Here is a 16025-nt window from a genome sequence, read left to right on the forward strand (position 1 = left end):
GGACGCGTCACCTATTAACCAGGCCTGAGCCCTCAGGTTGTCTATGAGAGACAGTAGGGAAATCGGAGACAACCAGAGCCACATGCTTTTCAACTGTCATTTGTTCTGATGGAAGAAAGCTTTAAATAGATGATCACTGTTCCTTCATCTAATACAATCGGTATGAATCTGTCTACTTTGGGCTCACTACCAACTGTGTACCTAGTGACCACTAACCATAATGCTAATTTGATAAAGCTAAATGAAGATCAGATGCCGGGTGGCTCCCAGGTGATAAGGCATCCACCTCCTCCTAGCAAGTGTTTGGGGAGGACATAAGAAACGTAAACACAGTGTCAGCGTTGCAATTTTCTGGCCCTCTTTCCATGTATAGAAGGGAAAAATCTGTCTGTTAGGATTTCACTCTCCTACCTCCCTCTGGTCTCCAACCAATCCCAGAGAAACTGTTTTCTCCAATTAAAATGGTTTATATTTTATAAATATATGATATTTTATTTTTTCTTATCCTAAAAGAAAATTACTAAACCTTCATTTTCTTACTTTCCCAGAGAGGATGGGTAGAGGCCAGGGGGGCCACTTAAACCCCTATTAGAGGAAGGACAGATTTCTGACTCACTCAAGGTGCCTTCTTCCTGTACAGAAGTCCAGCCCCTTATCCTTGTATTCTATCGCAAGGGGTTTTTAAGCCCCAAGTTCTGAGGCTATTGCTTGGTCTCAGACCCTGAGGAGTCTCTATCTGTTCGTGGGAGCCTGAGTTTCAAATGTCGGCTCTGCACAGCAAAAGAAAAGGCTATGAACAGAGGAAGTGAACATAGTGCCACTGGTTTCAATTTAAACTAAATGTAGGAATTCATTTGTGTTGCTTGGATGCCAAACATTGATTTGCTTATTTTATCCTCAAGACTGGTTGAGTTTCTAAAGAGAATAAGGAAAACAAAATTTCCCTAATTCCACTGCTGAGGGAGAGGGCTATGTGCCATATTTAACAACCCAGAATGCTGGGGAGTCACTAGACAATGAGAGCATGCTCTATCTGGGGAAAGTGTCTGGCTGCCTAAATATAAATTGGGAGTGAGAAATAATTAAACTTGATTTTTCCTGTGGATAGTCTTCTCAAAATTAGGTATAGCGGCAATACATGAAAATATTTTACATAGTACCTATGAATAAAATGAGAAATGAGTGAAACCTAAAGTTGACTATACACCAGTAAGTTAGTTTCTTACTTCATATGTAGTCATTAACCATTTCTATAATGCCAGGTTTAATAGCTTAGGCAATATGCCCCTTTCAATGACCATCTCCCAAGGCATACAGTAGAATGAATATTATCTGTGAGTACATCCTGTTTTAAAGCTATCAAGATTAAATAAAGGAGAACAGAAGCCTGCATTTAAAAAAAATATTGAAACAGAGAGAGAAGAAAGAAGGTAATTTCGCAGTGGATAATGGTTAGTAGGCACTGTATACCTGTCACTACAGGAAAAAGCTTATTTGCCAGTTGGATTATGATGGGCTTGGAAGGACTGCACACTGATGTGTGTCTCTATTTTCTAGCCGTGATTTTTTTTAAAATTCTAGCTGTAATTCTCTTCCATTTAGGTCCTGATCAGATACCTCTCAGGGAAGAATTTGAGCAAATTATGCTGAAAGCTATGCAGGAATTTACTCTGAGGGAGAGAGCCCTGCAGATGGGTGCTCAGTGGATACCTGTGTCACCAGGACAACTCCCCTGGCTTGCTCGATTAATTGCCAGCGTATCTCAAGACTTGGTTCATGTGATTGTGACCCAAAACTCTTTGGCGGAGGGCATTTCAGAGACATTGAGGACTCTCAGTGAAATGAGACACTATCAAAGGCTACCAGACTATGTTGTGGCAATTTGTGCATCGAAAATCAGAGGAAATGAATTTTGTGTGGTAGTATTAGGTGAGTAACGTTTCTTGTTTTTTGTTTGTTTGGGTTTTTTGGGGGTTTTTTTTAATCCATTCATTCAGTCATCTGTCCATTTGAAAACTGTTCATTGGGTGTTTCAGGCATCCATGCAGTTAATCTCTGGTTAAGTGCTCCCGCCTGGGTTCTTCCTCCTAATTTTAACTTTTCCTTTCCTTCTCAGATCAGATTTTTGTAGCCCTTAGTTTGGCAGTTTTCCCTGTCAGCTGGTTGTGGGAGCATTATTTCAAAGCATGCCCTGGTAACAGATACCCTTGTCTCATGTAACTTCTGTCCTTAAAAGATTTTGGAAATGTTACCACTCTAACATGTGATAAAGCCATCGCCACAGGTGGCCTAAGCCAGTTAATCAAATTTGCCAGGAACTTAGCTCATGTATTCACCTCCTCACTGAAGAGGATACTTATGTCATCATATTGACTCTAAAGAAAAGGTTGAGAAAGTTGGTACATTACACAATGTGTTTGTGTTTCTTTTTATTTTTTTATTTTTTAAAATTTTTTATTGGGGAATATTGGGGAACAGTGTGTTTCTCCAGGGCCCATCAGCTCCAAGTCGTTGTCCTTCAATCTACTTGGAGGCCCTCTCCAACTCCAAGTTGTTTTCCTTTAATCTAGTTGTGGAGGACGCAGCTCAGAGCCAAGTCCAGTTGCTGTTTTCAACCTTAGTTGCAGGGGGCACAGCCCACCATCCCATGTGGGAATTGAACCGGCAACCTTGTTGAGAGCTCGCACTCTAACTGGCAGCTCAGCGGCAGCTTACTGTCTTCAGTCTAGTTGTGGAGGGCGCAGCTCACTGGCCCATGTGGGAATCGAACCGGCAATCCTGTTGTTCAGAGCTGGTGCTCTAATCAACTGAGCCATCCAGCCACCCCGTATTTGTGTTTTGTGTGCTGATTTTCTGTCAGGCACTATCTTGAGGAGTCATTTGGGCTAAATTTTGCTTTTCTTCTCTAATGAATGGCTCTCACTTCTTCCTACCAAAGAGGCCAAACCCCCTCACTTTGGCAAAACTTGCCTGCTCATCTCTCTATGGTATATGTCTCTTTCAGAAAGTTTCATCAGAAAGTGTAATACATTAGGTTTTTCATTTTCATGTATAAAATCAACTTAACAATATAAGTTCATATTTTTAAGACAGATGTTCATCATAACCATCCAAACACAATTTTAAAAGTTTTTTCACATTCCCTCTAGCCTTTAAACACAGGTATGGTCCAGTCTCACAGTTACAAACATAAGGTGTGTCATTTTCCCCCTTGATCACCTAAAATCATATTATAAACATCTTCTGTTTAGATTTGTCATTTCAAATTCTGGGTAATTTTCCATCTTTTGATGTGCCATTATTTTCTTCACCGAGTCCCTGTAGTTACACACATTAGCTGTTTCCAGTGTTTGCTATTATAAATCATGTCACGATGGACATTTTCCTCTCCGGCCCATCATACTCTGTCCCTCTGTTCTGCAGGTCAGCATCAGTCCAGAGCACTGGCAGAGAGCATGCTCACCACAAGTGAGTTTTTGAAAGAGATAAGTTATGAGCTCATCACAGGAAAGGTCAGTTTCCTGGCATCGCATTTCAAAACCACATCATTAGGTGAGTGGTTGTAGGGCTCAGCAACACTGCCAGCCCTGGAGGTGTGATTTTCTGACTTATGTCTTAGCTTGTCAAGGAGAGAAGTGTGGAGTTTAAGCTTCCCCACTGACCTCCCTTCATTTGGAATGGTTTATCCTAAGTATGTTGTGAGTGACACAGCAAGGGGGTCCAGAGGAAGAAGGCACAGGACTATTAAAATGGGAGGCCTCAGCTCAGCCACTACTTTGCTGTCTAACCTTGGGCGAGAATCTCTCCCTGCAGATCTCAGTTTTTTAACTGAGATATAATGGTCCCATCCTGTCTGCTTTTAGTATCATGGAGGTCAAGAGAGATACAGTATGTGAAAGTGTGTAAACTGTAAGCTTGGTGTAAATGAAGGTCGCTCTGGCTGTAGGGATGGCCAAGTGTAAACTCCGACATGAAAAGCGGGCTCACTGACAAATCTTGATGAGACCCCAGCTTTGGCCCAACTTGGAGGCTGATATGAACATATCGTTCCTCATAATCTCCTTTGGTCCGCTTTATTTTGTAACAGGTGATGACCTGGACAAGCTGCTAGAAAAAATGCAACAAAGAAGAGGAGATAGTGTGGTTACCCCTTTCAACGGAGACCTTAATGAATATGTGTCACCTCAGGAGGCTGCTGCTATGATTCCCACACAAAACCTGGGTAATGTCACCTCGTACCAAAAGCAGGCAGTCAGCCCTCGAGACAGACATTGTAGAGGCCAAATCTTCCTGAGGATTTTGAGGTCTCGGCTTCAAGTCACAGACTGTGACAGGCTTCTCCTTATTCTCTACACGTTAAATCTGGCTCAAATTCAAAGGGCTTTCCCATGTGACTTGGAACAAACACCTTGTTCTTAGTAAATATCTCCTAGAATTAAAATTAAAATCAAAGACTTTATTTTCAGCAGTCTCTCGTTTTTTCTTCAAAAGACTCCTGGGTTCTGGGTGTACTTTCCTTATCTCCACCAGCTGTGCCCAGAAAGCTGTTGGTGCTCGCTGAGGGCTTCAAAGAACTGTTTGAAAGAGTCTAGACTGCAGTCTGGGCAGGGCTTCTGGCTCTCCTCTCCCTTCGTGTACTCCCTGATGTGTAAAACACACCCAGTCAGGAATAGTGAGGCCTTCCTGGCAGGTAGAACAGCGACAGCAAAACGTCATCTGCACTACAACAAGCTCCCTGGACAAAAAGGGGGATGGTGGGACATGGGTGAGGAGTTCAATCATTAGGTTGGATTTCTTCCCCAATTTCCTGTTTGACAGGGACAACATAGGAAAGGATGGGGAAAAGAACAGGAGATAGGTTCGAAACAGATCCATATAAGCTGCTGCTGACAGCCTTTTGGCCTCCACTTGATAGGAATGCATCATTTATACGTTAGGATCGCCTCTGCAATAAAAATAGCCTGGTTTGGCATCAGTTCAGCCCTAAAAAACAAATGTAAATACAGACAATAAATTTTTTTGACTTTTGGATATTATTTGGTAGTAAAGTGATCATCCAGATGATCTAAAAGGTATTAATACTGCTTTGAATTCTAACAAAGTTAGAATTTATAAATGCTCAGGGGACTTACAGATTCCCATGTACATATTCTTGAGTCCCTGTTTAAGAAACTGCTTAAAGATATTTTCAGTTTTCCTCAAACTTGAAAATTTTCTAAATTCCACAAAGTTATGCCATTTATCCATATTAATCCCCACCCATCTAACCTATGAAATGAAAGTAATAGCCTAATCATCAGAAAGACACTTATTTTGGTTGGTAATCTTTGCGGGTCAGAAACTTTGGGGCTACTCTTAAAAGTTGTAGCTTTGGCCTTTTCTAGTGGGTTGTTTCAGCTGGTGGAGAGACCCACCTGTCTAGATCTCCACTCACTCTCAGGTTCCATGTGGCTGGGGTGTTGTGACTGTTGTCTTTGCGTTGGCTGCCTTGCAGTTTGATTTTAGAGAACATTCATTAGCACATGTTAATTGGGCTTTTGTGTGTACCAGTCAGACTTCCACATGTGTTCCTGATACAAAGCAGCCCTTTAAAAAAGTGTTGGATGTTGCCTGCTCAGGCATTTAGCTGACGAAGCCTGTCTCTTTCATTGTGTGAGTGCATGCATGCACGTATAAGAGAGATTGATAGCTTGGTTATAACTCATAATAAAAAGCTGCTGGCATGCTTAGAGTATCTGGGCAATGTTTTTCTCGTACGTCACCTACTGAGTGGCCAGCTGGCCATGTCATGAGTCAGGTCTCTTCAGATAGCACAGGCGTCAGCACTGGAATTGACCACAATCATCTAGACCTGCCAGGTCACAAGCACTGGCAAAGTCAAGTGTGAAAAAGGTGAAGGTAGTGTCTCCGTGACCTACGTTATACAGTCAGAGGGAGGAGTACTTTAAATCATGTTGCAATGGACTTGCTGGAGAGGAAATGTTTACTGTGGTGCCATCCAGAAATGCTCAAAGGAACTCAGCATTATCATGGTTAGGGCATCGCCTCCTTCCCTGAACTGGGCTTGGGCCAGGGCACCTGACCTGTGCTGATAGTCCTAAAGAAAACAAACTCTTCCCTCCCCTTTCCAGAGATGAGGCCTGGCTCCACCTGCAAGAGTGTGGTCTGTGCCCCCATGTCTGGATGGGGGAGGGGTGTTGGGTTAGTGATTTGTGAGATAATCGATTTTAAAATAAAAATTACCACATTCACTCTTGAGCACATCCTTTCAGCCAAGCTTTCGGGGAAAATAGGCAAATCTATTAAAACTCAATAGAGAGTGAAAATAGAAAGAGGATTCTTGGTGATAGAGCATTACTTTACCATGGTGTGTATGTGTGTGTTATATGCCTCCATCTGGATTCATAGTAGCCATCACAGAAGTGAATTAATCTTGTTCTTATGACTTTTTGTATTTTAGATTTAGATAATGAAACCTTCCAAATTTATCAACCACAGCTTACAGTTGCCAGAAAGCTCTTATCGCAGGTGTGTGCCATAGCAGACAGTGGCAGCCAGAGCCTGGACCTCGGCCACTTCAGTAAAGTGGACTTCATCATCATTGTCCCAAGATCGGAGGTTCTGGTCCAGCAGACTCTTCAACGGATTCGACAATCAGGTAAGATCGAACTTTCAAACAGGACCCTACCTAGATCCAGCCTTAGGTTCCCTCTGCCTCTTCCTTCTGCTTAATCTAAGTGTTTATATGACACTTCCATCCTTTTTTACAGTAATAAAAATCATAAGAGCACTTTAAATGTTATTTCAAATTTATCTGTAAGTTTTCCCTCAAAGTACTCTGGCCTTCACCCTTCTCAGTCAAGGGTAAATTTATGTACGTGTTTGCCTGATACTGTGAAGTCTATGGTGTCATCAGTGGACTAAAAACTGGGCACTCATATATGAAGAAAAATGTTCTCAAGGCAAGGATAGGGGTGATGGTGTCTGTGCCACCTGAATTCCTTCTATGGCTCAGATGGGTCACATTCCCCTAGGTGGGTTCTTACACCACCCCCATGTCAACAATGAGAAGTCAGAACTTCTCCTAATGATTTTAAGAGAATAAGTATAGAGGAAAAATATTTTCCCAGAAAATATAAAAAGGTAGGGAGCAAAAATTCTAGAAGTCTGTGGTAAATAATATCCCTTTAAAATATAAAATTCATGAGGTGGCCGGTTAGCTCAGTTGGTTAGAGTGTGGTGCTGATAACACAAAGGTTGCCGGTTGGCTCCCCACATGGGCCACTGTGAGCTGTGCCCTCCTTTAAAAAATAAAAATAAAACATAATGTCTAAAAAAAAACTTAAAAAAAATATATGTATATATAATTTACTTAGAATTATAAGAAGCAATAAAAAATTTAGAAAAATACTTGCCTTTGTAAACTAGGTTTGAAAAGGGAATTATAAATGTCAAGTGGCTTCTGAATACCTTAGCTGGGGGAAACACACACACACACATACAGATTTTCAGCTGGGAGATGAATCTTTTACCACCGTAAAAATTTTTATTTTCAATATATTTAAAAACAGACAGAGAAATTCAAAGGAACTTCAAGTGTACTTTATATGTTTCATGCCTATCACAGTGCTCCTTAAATTTTAGTGTTCATACAGATCACCTGGGGGTCTTATGAAAATGCAGATTCCCCATCAGTGGTGCTGGGTGGACTCCAGCTTCTGCATTTTTAACAAGCTCCCAGGAGACACCAGTGCTGCTGGCCAGAGGACCACACTTGGGGTAGCTCTGTATGAAATCTTTTGTTGTCATTTCCATGGGCCAAGTGAACTGACTGTCAATAGATTTTTGCCTCTTTAACATCTCTTAGTTGCTATGACTGACACATGTATGGTCCATGCTTTCTGGAGGCCCAAGAGCCTGGTTAATGGTGCAATCTTTTTTTTAGCCTCTAAAATTCTGAATGACAAGTTACAAAATGACCCGTTGACCTGTGACCAAAACCTATTGGATTGGCTTATAGGTGATTAGCCAGAAAAGATCAAAGCCTTGTGTTACAGCTCTCCCAGAAACCAAAGTGAGTTCTAGCTTCCCACAGCTACTAGCCATTTCTGCATTTTCTTTCTGCCCCTCTCCGTTGAGGGAAATGGATGGGCTTTCGTCACACCAACCATTAACCAGATGCCTCATTGCTTATGGATTTTCCACCTCCATAACTGGAGAGAGCACCTTCTCTTATAGGTGTTTTACTTGTACCAGTTGGTATTGTGGCCTTCCTGAGGTTGTGACCTGAAAAAAATCATGCTTGAGCAAACGAATCATAGCACCTGTTTCAAGTGGTGAAATCACCCATGGTCAGCAGTTGTGCTCTCTGCAGAACCTTTTCCTGAAATAACCTCTTGATGACCTGTACTTTCACCTCTCTTAATAAATGCAAGACTCTAAATGAAACCTTGCATTTTTGATGAAGAAATTATATAGGTCCTTCTTTTTCCCTTCTCCTAATGACTCAGATTTTTCGAAAGTGAGTGTTTTAAGATTATCACTCCTCAGAAAAGTACCAGAATTTGACTAGTTACATAAGCTTGGAATCCAGAAAAATCAGCTTTATGGACAAATTTGGAAAATTCAAGGCAAAGCATATTTTAAAAATTATTCACATCTGGCTTTGCCCTACATGCTGAATTTTTTGCTGCAAAAACAATTGCTTCTATATATTTAAAAATAATTGTATTCACTTTTATTACAGAAAAAACATAGCTATGATATTTTTATTTTGAAAAATAAAAGAAACAAGGTAGAAACATTTAAACATTTATAATCTCACCTTTCAAGGATAACCACTGTTTAAAACCTAGGCCTTAAGAAATGACTTAATACCTCGTGGTCCAGGCTTTCTTCTCAGCCTGTGTCTGTTTTTTCACCTGACATTATAGTTTGCACATTTTCCTATATTAGAAGCTTTTGTAAGCATCATTCTTGATGCATGTATAGTATTCCATACCATAACACCAAGATTTATTTGCTTTGATATTTAAATACCTTCATATTATTGGAACACATAATAATTGATAAGTAGAACAGAAAGGACCATAAGTGTGTAAAGAAGAGTAAATAGTTAGCAGGAGATTATCCACTAAAACAACTCTTTAAAAAGCGCAGCTATGAAAACAGAAAAGGTTCTCAAGAAATCATCTGACTCGGTGTCCTCATATTTGTCATGTAAATCAAGGAGAGCTTCATTTCCCTAAGGTCACAGAGGGCAGTATCTTGGGAACAAGAACTGTTTTTTTCATCTCTGCCTAAAGCCTGATGTGGTGCATCTTTCAGGCCTGGGAGCAACAGGTGCTCAACTAATGTTTGAATGGAGGGCTTGAGGTAGGAAGAGGAGGGACAGTCAGAGGGAGAAACAATGTTCAAGTGCTCTGCTTTCTGCCTCCATTTGCCTTTCCCTAAAGGCAGCATTTCAGCAGCCAGCCTGCCAGCGAAAGCACCAGGCAGGGAGAAGCAGCCAGGGCAGAAAGGCCACATCCTTGGCAGCCCTTGTGTGGCTGGAAGAAAAAGGTGAAAATAGAAACCATCACGTTGCTGCAGACCCAGCACTAAGGCAAAGCACTTGATACTTCAGCTACATTCTAATTAAAGAAGGGAGGCAAGGAGAAAATGAAAACAAAATAAAAGGTTGTGGAAAGAACTTGAGGGGGGGTGGAAATGAAATGGGTTAAACATTTGTAATTTTTCCCAAAATGGACTTGGAACTGCTAGAGTGATTGGTGGAAAAGCAGCTTAAGGGATTAGACTACAGGAAATGCTTTTGTTTTAGTGTCATTAAAAAAAAAATGTTGTTGTAGCATAATTCTTTTAATTCAGGACTCCCCACATTCTATAAATGAGAATACTAGGGTATCAGTGCAATCAAAATACAAGCCACTTTCAATTCAAGGTGAGTGGGATGAAAACAGTAAGTATTAGGGGCATTGCATATTTTCCTCCTCCTTGCTTTTCAAATGGTGTAGGTGGGAGCCCCCAGCAAGTGGGAGCACATCTGGCAGTATCCAGTCAAGGAAGTTTATCATGCTCAATGGAATGACACAAATGTGATGCCTCAACACATGCCTGATTATGAAAGAACCAGAGAGACATTTTTGTCTGCTAGATGTAGATAGATTATTCTATCCCAGTGGACGTAAGGAAATGTCAAGGTGGTGGTGGAGGTTAGAAAGGGAAGTGAAAAGATGGAGGAAGGCATTTTCACATTCTAAAATATATTTTCTTGGTCTCATAAACCTTATACCTCCTAGTCAGTCACCTAAAATTTAAGCAGAAAAAAAGACAGTATTTATTGGGCAGTGACAAAGGTGGCAGGGAAGGGGATCCCAAGGAAGAAAGTATTAGGAAACCACTCTGCCCTGAGGTGGAATATGGAAACACCAGAGATTCCTTCATACAGATATAGCTGAACTAGTACCTAAAGTTAGCATTCGTAAAGTCAGTTTCCAACTACATCACTAGTTAGTTAGTTGCCCAGTGCCCACCCCTGGTTTATAGAAGGTGTTGGCACCTGGCTTACAGTCTTCTCTGCCTCCCAACCTACCATCAACTGTAGGTACTTCCTAGCCAGGTGGGCAACCCAGTCAATACTGTAGCTTCTCAGTCCCTTAAGCTCCTTATCCTCAAACACCTTCACTTGGGCTCCTCCTCAGTCATAGCCAAACCCTGTTGGATCCTGGAATCATTAATTCTTATATCCTCAGTGTCAGACCACAGACTCCTTTGCTGCATACACTGTGGCGGGGGTGGGAGCAGGACTCAATCTTTCCAATTGATACCATCATAAATTCTTTTTTGGTTCTTTAGTTGGATCTCTTTCCCATTCTCCACAGTGGTGATTGCAGACTCCACGTCACTCACTCAAAATTCTGACCTCATCCTTCTCTCTTAGCAAATGATCATGCCATAAACTTCTCTCTGCTCCCACCTCCAGAAGAAGCAAACTTCAAATAAAAACTTCTTCCTCCCAAATCTAGAAACCTAACTGGATACACATCCATCTTTCTCCCTTTCCTCCTGATCAATGAAAGAGCTGCCCTCCTCAGTTTAAGCCTTATTCTCCCACCTTGTTCTAACTGCCACTTCTCCTCCTTCTCATGGAACTCACACTACAGAGGGTGCCAAAAAAATTGTATACACATTTTTAAGAAAGGAAAAAACTGTATTAAAATTCTAATACTCGATATATACTGATAACAAAAAGATGAATATAAGTCATGTGTATACTTTTTTTTTTTTGGCATCCCAGTATTATTTCCTTTCTCATTGACACTTTCAACTTCTTTCTCTCCTGGGTCTCATTCTATTTGTTTAAACCTACCCCACTCTCTCAAAAATAGAACAAGCCTCTGTTAATCCTACCTAACCCTCCAGCTCATCCTTCCCTAGTTAACTGCCAGATTTACTGAGAGCTGGTAGTTATCTCCATTTCCTCATCTCCCAGCCGGTCCTCAACACCCTGGAAACTGGCCTCCACTCCCCACCCCCACCTTTACAGGACTGTCACCAATGTTACCAGTGACCTTTTCAGCCCTTATCTGAACTCTTGACAACACAGGTGACCTCCATTCCTTCCTTTCAACACTGCAGTTTCTTTGGCTTCCAAAACACACTGTTTCCCAGCCTTTCTTCCTCAGCTCACGCGCTGGTGCTCACCTGTACCCTGCAACTAGTTCTCCTCCCATGGCACTCAACACCGTGTTGTGGCTGTGTGTTTATTAATGTTCTTTCTCTTCAACTAGAAAATGAAATATTCAGGGAACATCTCTGTCCTGTCTCAGCACACAATGAGTCAATATTTATTGAACTGAATTTTTTGTAACATTTTGTTGAATTGAATTTTAAGTTAAAAGCTATTTTACAAGGAAGGCATAGAAGTACTTTAAGATTGGGTAGTTCTCTGGCAAAAACAAATTTAGTCATCAAAACCATGTTTCAGGAACCTACTCCGGGCCAAGAGTGGAGGCCTTAGATGTCTATCTATCAGGTCTCTCTGTCAGTCACACAGGGATCTGAAGTTGTATCTCTGTGTTCAAAATGCTGTTCTGTGCAGGTTTCATGTGGCTCCACTCCTTGACCCAAAGAAACAGCACAGTAGTACACACACAGAGACAGGTCTCACCAAACCCTGATCAAGAACTCTCCCCTATTGAAAGGACAAAAGGAAGCCAGCTGGGCCACCAGAAGAAAAAAGGACCACCTATGCAGTGCGCACTCAGGGTAATTAGCAGGAATTTTAACCAGCGATTTCAATTTCTAGATTATTTATTTGCTGAAAAGAGATTGCCTGGGTGAAGGAATACCCATTATTATCACAATACTTAAAAACTCAGCATGTCTCATGTTTTAATATTTTCTTGATTTTCATATCCTTTTAAGCATTAGAATATTTTTTCATACCATACCTTTGGAGAAATTATTAGGTTGGTGCAAAAGTAATTGTGGTTTAAAAGGTTAAAAATAATTGCAAAAACCACAGTTACTTTTGCACCAACCTAATAACTCGATCCACAATGAAGATGAACAGCTAAAACTGACAGTTTTATTTTTCTTTGGGATATCTTCTTGATGAGAAGAACAAGAAATAAAAATTAGAAATTAAAAATTTAGAAATAAAATTCTTTATTAAAAAGCATCAAGGGATAAGAATGTACAAGCCAGAAAACATTGTTCTCTCCAAATAAACAGGCAGGGTAGTGGGGCATTGATGAGGACCGGATCATCTTTAATGATCCCTGAACGTTCTAGATTTTCCTGATCATTATCAGTTTCACTTGACATCCAGAACAGTTAGTTCCTAGTGATGGGGTCTGGCCATTCATTCAGACTTTGAGCTACTGTGGAAAGGTCTTTGACACGGTGCTCAAGGGTATTGTGGACGTGGTGTGCGTGTTCTTGTTTTTATACCCCATCAAGGCCCTTAGATGGTTGAAAAGTTGCTGTTCCTCCTTAAAGTTTTTAGAGAAATGGCCTCAGAGGACATGGTATTTTTCTCTAACCTCATAAAGAAGACTACAGGCTAAGGCTCAAATTTTCCTAAAGCCCAACTGGGTTCTGTAGCCTTCAGTAAAGAAAAGGGGCACAGTGGCTACACGTTTGGAGTCCTTGGCTGTCCAAGAAGTTTCTCTCCAGGGACCTTTTGAGTTGGTTACTTCTGTGGAAGATGTACACAAGTGGGGCACCACCTGTGGCAGCTCCCCAAGGTTCAGATTAATCACCTTTAGGAAACACAGTGATTCCCAACCACCTCTGGCTTTGTTCTAGAACTCAATAAGTTGCAAGATGTCATAAAAAAAGAGGAGTTACTGATGCCTCCTAAGTTTCCATTCATATCAAAAGTAAGATTTAGTATTTATATAGACATAGCCCTGAATCTCTCAGTGCCATCATTACTATCCCAGGTGGACCCTGCTGATGTCCAATTTTTCTTGATTGGAAAAATGTGACAGATTTGCTCATGGTTTATTGGAATATAAACTTTTATTTAATCCTATAGAACTGTGATAAATTTTCAAGAACACAGAAAAATGACCTTTCTCAGAAAAGCCATTTCTCAGCACTTCTGACCATTTTCAAATTTCACACCTCTATGCATATTTTTGAAAAACAAAATAAAACATGAAGGCTAAACCAGAAACTAGTGAAAAAGTTTATCTATATAGGATGGAAGAGATAGGGATGGGATGAGTATAACTTTTTATATAGTTTTGACTTTTGATCCTTATAAGTAAGTTACACATTCAAAAAAATTGATGGAAAAGAAAGTTAATATTGAATGCAAACAGAAATAAATGAACCTGACTGCATATTAAATTGATAACACAATCACATACCGAAAATAATTGATTCAAGTACTTTTTTGAACACAGTTTTTTTATTGTACAATCCTAAGGGCAAAAAAAAATTGCAAATAAATCTTGAATTTTAATCATTATGTTGCTGGGAATGGTGTTGATATTAAAATTATGTTGTGTATATCATAGGATAGAGTAAATGGGTAAATATTTAATGTTGTTGAATACAAGATTTCTCACACAAAAGGGAGCTTTAAATATTCCTTTTAGATTTAAATTGGAGATAAAAATATGAACTCATAACTTGAAAAAAATTAAATGTTTCCTAGCTCTCTCCACTGAAAGGTCTTAAAAACAGTGACATCTCAGTATCAATGTGAACATTTAGCATCCAGATCTTGGCTTATAAATACCATACTTCACTGTCCCAGCCCTAAAGTGGGAACAGTTAGGAATAACTTGTGCCAGAAAGAGAGAAAGTACTCAAAGATTGATGGGGACATGTCAAAAGAGCATAACAGCCTGCTTGAAGGGGATTTTACTGCCCAAATTTGGTAATTTTGAGTATCAAAAGAAATGATGGCAGTGGATTGTAACCTATTGATTTTTTTTTAAAACCATGAGTTCTTAGTAACACTAAAAACAGGGGGGGCAGGAGACGTGATGGGTGGGGGAGCAAGCCTTTGTTTACAAAAGAGTACCACCTAATAAATGTAGGAAAATTATAGAACTAGAGAATCCCTATATTGCACTACCAATGTAATCATTTATTCTAACAAATATCATCAGTAGTACTTGTCATACTAAAACCGTTGAGTAAAATGTCATTTGGGAACAAATATTCATGCAGTTTCAAAGTATCATCCCACATATTAAAACTTACAAAAAGGAAAATGTATTTTTACAATGGAGAGATCTGGCAATAGACACAACCATAATCAATAATCAGACTTTGCCATCTGCATTTATGTGACAGGTTGACATTATGAGTAAGGAGAAATACACAATGTCATGCATGAGGTATAATTATGAAAAATGTTTAACCCAAGTCTCATCATAAGGACACTTCCAGAAAAATTCAGATTCTGTGCCAGTCAACAAAATAATTAGCCTGAATTTTAAAAAATATCAATGTAAAAAAATAATTTTTTTTTAAAAGGTGAGAGAAGGAGGCTGTTTTAATTATGGAGAATAAAGAAACATGGTAACCAAGTGCAGTGCTTAATTCTTTATTAGATCCTAGACCTGAAAAAACAAAAACAAAAAAAAACACACAGCTTTGGGACAATTAGTGAAACTCAAAAGTGGGCTGTGTATTAGAGCTCAATTCCTTAGCTATAATGATACTGTAGTTGTGTAAGAGAATGCCTTTGCTCTTATGAAATATAAATTGAAGTATTTATAGGTGAATATTATGATATGTTACTTCCAAATTATTCATCAATAATAGCAACTACAACAACAATAAATAAAAAGTAATAAAGAGAAAAAGCAAATGTAGCACAGTATTAACAATTGGTAAAACAAATTTAATTGTATATATAGGTATTTATTACACTAGTCTTTCAATTTTCTATTGTATTCAAAATAGAAAGTGAAGGGAAAATAGTTACTATTCGTTGATAATATATCTATCAGATACAATTTAATATAGTTATTAATGTTTTCAAATAGTTTCTAGAACATGGATAGACATTTACATTCCCCCTTTTAAGAAATTTTAAATTAAATATTGAATAGATAAAATTTATAAAATGTATTAAAAATCACAACAAAATGAACACTCATGTACCCACCAAAATAAGGAACATTAAAGGCTCTTTTCCCCTCCCTAATGCTAATATTCCTCTTCTTTCAAAAGTAACCATTATCCTGAATTGGTGTTTATTACCGTGTTTCCTCCCAAATAAGACCTAACCGGATAGTCAGCTCTAATGCGTCTTTTGGAGCAAAAATTACTATAAGACCCGATATTATGTTATATCATATCATATTATATATTATATATTTTACTACAAGTAAAATAAGACCGGGTCTTATAGTAATTTTTGCTCCAAAGGACGCATTAGAGCTGATAGTACGGCTAGGTCTTATTTTTGGGGAAACACAGTATTTCTTTATTTTACTTGTAGTTTGGCATAATGCATAACTCCTAAACAATATATTTATTTAATTTCATATACT

The 16025-nt window shown here is 39.3% G+C and overlaps 1 protein-coding gene across 9 annotated transcripts in view; it reads left to right on the top strand.

The window, feature by feature from the left end:
* The window catches only part of GREB1L (GREB1 like retinoic acid receptor coactivator), a 257946-nt gene that overhangs the window by 192144 nt on the left and 49777 nt on the right, over positions 1–16025 (top strand). For all 9 annotated transcript variants that reach the window (XM_074340250.2, XM_074340251.2, XM_074340246.2 and 6 more), the window contains 4 exons: positions 1603–1929; positions 3424–3552; positions 4088–4222; positions 6461–6658. In XM_074340250.2, coding sequence (XP_074196351.1) covers positions 1603–1929; positions 3424–3552; positions 4088–4222; positions 6461–6658 — 789 coding nt within the window. The remainder of the gene's footprint in view (positions 1–1602; positions 1930–3423; positions 3553–4087; positions 4223–6460; positions 6659–16025) is intronic.

The sequence above is a fragment of the Rhinolophus sinicus genome, chromosome 4, assembly GCF_057876585.1.
Source record: "Rhinolophus sinicus isolate RSI-liver-muscle chromosome 4, RSI-T2T, whole genome shotgun sequence".
In the NCBI taxonomy this organism is placed as follows: Eukaryota; Metazoa; Chordata; class Mammalia; order Chiroptera; family Rhinolophidae; genus Rhinolophus; species Rhinolophus sinicus.